This window comes from Mesitornis unicolor, unplaced genomic scaffold, assembly GCF_000695765.1.
Source record: "Mesitornis unicolor isolate BGI_N332 unplaced genomic scaffold, ASM69576v1 scaffold23357, whole genome shotgun sequence".
NCBI lineage: Eukaryota > Metazoa > Chordata > Aves > Mesitornithiformes > Mesitornithidae > Mesitornis > Mesitornis unicolor.
Genome location: NW_010198721.1, coordinates 5,490 through 9,472, shown reverse-complemented (window position 1 = coordinate 9,472; position 3,983 = coordinate 5,490). Strand labels below are relative to the sequence as shown.

Here is a 3,983-nt window from a genome sequence, read left to right as displayed (position 1 = left end):
CCAAGACTACGGAGAGCTGCTGAGTATCGCCAAAAACGGCTTGGAACCCGCAACTCGTCCCGCAAACGTGGTCATTGTCGGCGCAGGAATAAGCGGGCTCACGGCTGCCAAGTTACTCCGAGACGCCGGCCACAACGTGAGTAATTTTAGGGGAGCCGTGAATATCGCCAGGTCTTGCCTTCCTACACTCAAGGTTTTTCCAAAACAGAGAAGGAAATGGCAAGAATTGGGTCACCGCGGTGGGAAAAGGGAGTGAAAGCAATTGGGCTCCGATAATTTAATGAGATTTCGGGGTGATTATCAAAGCGAGTCGTTCAATCTCCCCGTTTTTAGGTGACTATTCTGGAAATGAGCGACCGGGTCGGGGGCCGGATCAAGACGCATCGAGCGGAGGGACAGGGCTGGTACGTGGAGCTGGGAGCCATGCGCCTGCCACGCAAGCAGAGGTAAGGCCGTGGCCACCCCACGAGCGTTTTCGGATGGGGAACCAGCCCGTTTTGTGGGTTTGAGATGGGGCTGAGGACTTGGGTGTGGGTGTAGCACGGCGGGAGGAAGGAGATGTCTACCCCATCTCTCCCTTAGAGCTTAAAATCTGCACAAAAGGGACAAAAAAACCCCATAACACCAACAGCATTTGAGTCAAGAAAATGAAAGGTGACATCTCAGTGTCATGTCCATGCATGGGCAGACCTCGATTTTGGAAGCCACAACACACAACGGATGAGTTTCCATCGGATCTGGTGGTGGCATCATCCAACCTGGACTCTCCATGAGTCAAGGGCTCAATCATCAGCCAGAATTCTTTGGGAGGAGGTTGTAGGTGAGTCACAAACCACACCACATGCACAGGAAAAGGGTTGGAGCCGTAGGGAAGCCCTGTTTCCTACTTCAGCTCTTACTCCTGATTTCATCCTTGTAGTTGGGAAGAGTCAAAGGGCTCGTTTCTCCGTCGCTCCATGGTTGCTACACTGGAGGTGGGCAACTTAAAACAGCAAAACCTAAACGTGGCAGTGCCTAAAACAGCCAAAATCTCCACTCAGAAGCCAAAATAATACATGGCAACACCACCATAACCGATGGGAAAGTGTCCTTTGATGCCTCTAAAGTTTTGCTGGCCGAGTTTTGGCGTTTCCTTGTTTGCCAGCACTTGTGCCCTCCTCTTTCCTAGGCTCGTCCGTGAATTCATTCGCCAGTTTGGCCTCAAACTAAACCCGTTCATCCAGACAGATGCCAAGAGCTGGTACTTCGTGAATGGCATCCGAAAAAGAGCTGGGGAGGTGAATAGGAACCCGGATGTCCTAAACTACACGGTGAAGCCATCAGAGAGAGGCAAGAGCGCCAGCCAGCTTTACATAGAAACACTAAAATGGGTAGGTGCACACAGGGAAGGGGTGGGGAAGAGTCAGGGATGGGGTTGGGGAAGGCTCAACCATGGGGATGGGGAAAATTCAACCATGTGGGGTTGGGAAAGACTCAATGATGGGGGTTGGAGAAGGCTCAACCATGGGAGTTTGGGGAGGACTCAACCGTGGGAATGGGGAAAACTCAACCACGGGGATTTGGGGAGGACTTAACCGTGGGAACGGGGAAAACTCAACCATGTGGGGTTGGGGAAGACTCAACTGTGGGGATAGGGAAAATTCAACCATGTGGGGTTGGGGAAGACTCAACCACGGGGATTTGGGGAGACTCAACCACGGGGATTTGGGAAAACTCAACCACAGGGGTATGAGAAGACTCAACCATGGGAGTTTGGGGAGATTCAACCATGGGAGTTTGGGGAGGACTCAACCACGACGATTTGGGGAGGACTCAACTGTGGGAACAGGGAAAACTCAACCGTGGGGTTGGGGAAGACTCAACCATGGGGATGGGGAAGACTCAACTGTGGGGATAGGGAAAATTCAACCATGTGGGGTTGGGGAAGACTCGAGCATGGGGATTTGGGGAGATTCAACCACAGGGATTTGGGGAAGACTCAACCACGGGGATTTGGGGAGGACTCAACCACAAGGATTTGGGGAGGACTCAACTGTGGGAATGGGGAAGATGCAACGATGGGGATTGGAAAAGACTCAACCACGGGGGTTTGGGGAGGACTCAACCATGGGAGTTTGGGGAGGATTCAACCACGGGGATCTGGGAAAGACTCAACCGTGGAGGCTGGGGAAGAGTCAGCGATGGGGATTTGGGAAAACTCAACCATGGGGTGGGGAAGACTCAGCTGTGGGGTTGAGGAAGACTCAGGTCCTTTCAGAATGAAAAGCAGAAAGGCTCATTCAAAAAATGAGGGCAATTGAATGCAAAACCCTCTTTGGACACAAGACCTTTCTCTGGACCAAGCCTTGGATGAAGCAAAAAACACCACACCAAGATGTAACTACCCAAAACTTGAAGCCAAACCAGCAGAATCCCCTCATTCTAGCTCAGCTCCAGGGGTTACCAAACCCCAATGCTGAATATTCCAAATAAACCCAATCAGAATTTGGGAAATGCACTTTTCCCTCATATTTTTTTCCTCAAAATACCCATGTTTTCCTCTCCAGGCTTTCAAGACCTTCCAGACTACAGACTGCAAGAAGTATTTAGCTCAACATGACTCCTTCTCCACCAAGGTAAAGGGCTTGAGAGTGAATATAATTAATTTCTGGATAATTAACCTGCATCGGTTAAGTCCAGTTTCTTCCTTCGTTGACTCCTCCAGATGCTTTTTCATTGAGGAAACAACTGGTGATGTCTTTTTCCTGTCTTTTCTAGGAGTATTTGATTAAAGTGGGCAATCTCAGCCGAGGAGCAGTTCAGATGATCGGCGACTTAATGAACGAGGACACTGGGTTTTACCTGTCCTTCCTCACCTCGCTGTGGAATTTCGATACCTTCGCTAACGAGAGGTGAGACGATGGCTCTTGCAGCAAAACCTACTTTGTGGTCTGTGGAAATCCACCCCAAGATGACATTTCAGTGGTATTTGGATGCTTAAATGGGAATATCCGGACTGAAAGGGCCACCAAGCACCTGTAGAAGAGCTCGAGTTTTAGCGTTCACAAACCCCAATGTTTATTCCTCATCTCCTCCTTCTTCCTCATTTCAGGTTTGATGAAATCACTGGGGGGTTTGACCAACTGCCCAAAGCCTTCCAAAAAGCGTTGCCCAATGTCATCAAATTCAATTCCACCGTCGAGAAACTCATGACCAAAGGAAACAAAGTCCACGTGTTTTACCGTGCTCCGGACACCCTGGCCCCAAATATCGCCACTGCGGATTACGTCCTTGTCACCTCCACTGCCAAAGCCACCAGGCACATCCAATTCCTCCCACCTCTTTCTCCTCCCAAAACCCACGCCCTGCGCTCCATCCACTACGCCAGCGCCACCAAAATCGCCTTGGCTTGCACCGAGAAGTTTTGGGAGAAGGCCGGCATCCGAGGAGGACACTCCATCACCGACCGCCCGTCCCGCTTTATCTACTACCCCAACCACAACTTCACCAGCGGATTGGGGGTGATCTTGGCTTCCTACACCTGGAACGACGACTCTGATTATTTCCTGCCTCTTACAGACGAGGAATGCCTGGATGTGGTCTTCCAAGACCTGTCCGATATCCACCAAGTGAGCAAGGAGTACCTGCAGTTCACTTGCGACCGGTACGTGATACAGAAGTGGCATCTGGACAAACACTCCATGGGGGCATTTGCTGCCTTCACCCCTTACCAATTCGTGGACTACTCACAGGCTCTCTTTGAGCAGGAGGGCAGGGTGTATTTCGCAGGAGAACACACGGCCCAGCCCCACGGTTGGATCGATACCTCCATGAAATCGGCCGTCAGGGCCGCCAGCAACATCCATCAGGACAGCGGCGAAGCCCAAATGACGGACGAGGAGCGGGAGCAGGAGAAGGAAGAGCTCTGAGCAGGACCCCTGGGCTGAGCTGGGACACCACAACCATGGTTCGAAGGCACTTTTCATGGTTTAAATCAGTTTATC

At 51.2% G+C, this 3,983-nt stretch overlaps 1 protein-coding gene across 1 annotated transcript in view; it reads left to right on the top strand.

Moving 5' to 3' along the window:
* Nucleotides 1-3,908, top strand: part of IL4I1 (interleukin 4 induced 1) — a gene marked incomplete at its 5' end in the record, with an annotated part of 3,988 nt that extends 80 nt beyond the window's left edge. Inside the window, 6 exon segments of the mRNA XM_010189247.1 lie at nt 1-136; nt 334-446; nt 1,169-1,370; nt 2,547-2,615; nt 2,758-2,891; nt 3,092-3,908. The exon segment at nt 1-136 is cut by the window's left edge and continues 20 nt beyond it. Of these exon segments, the coding sequence (XP_010187549.1) occupies nt 1-136; nt 334-446; nt 1,169-1,370; nt 2,547-2,615; nt 2,758-2,891; nt 3,092-3,908 (1,471 nt within the window).
* Between the last annotated feature and the right edge of the window lie 75 nt (nt 3,909-3,983).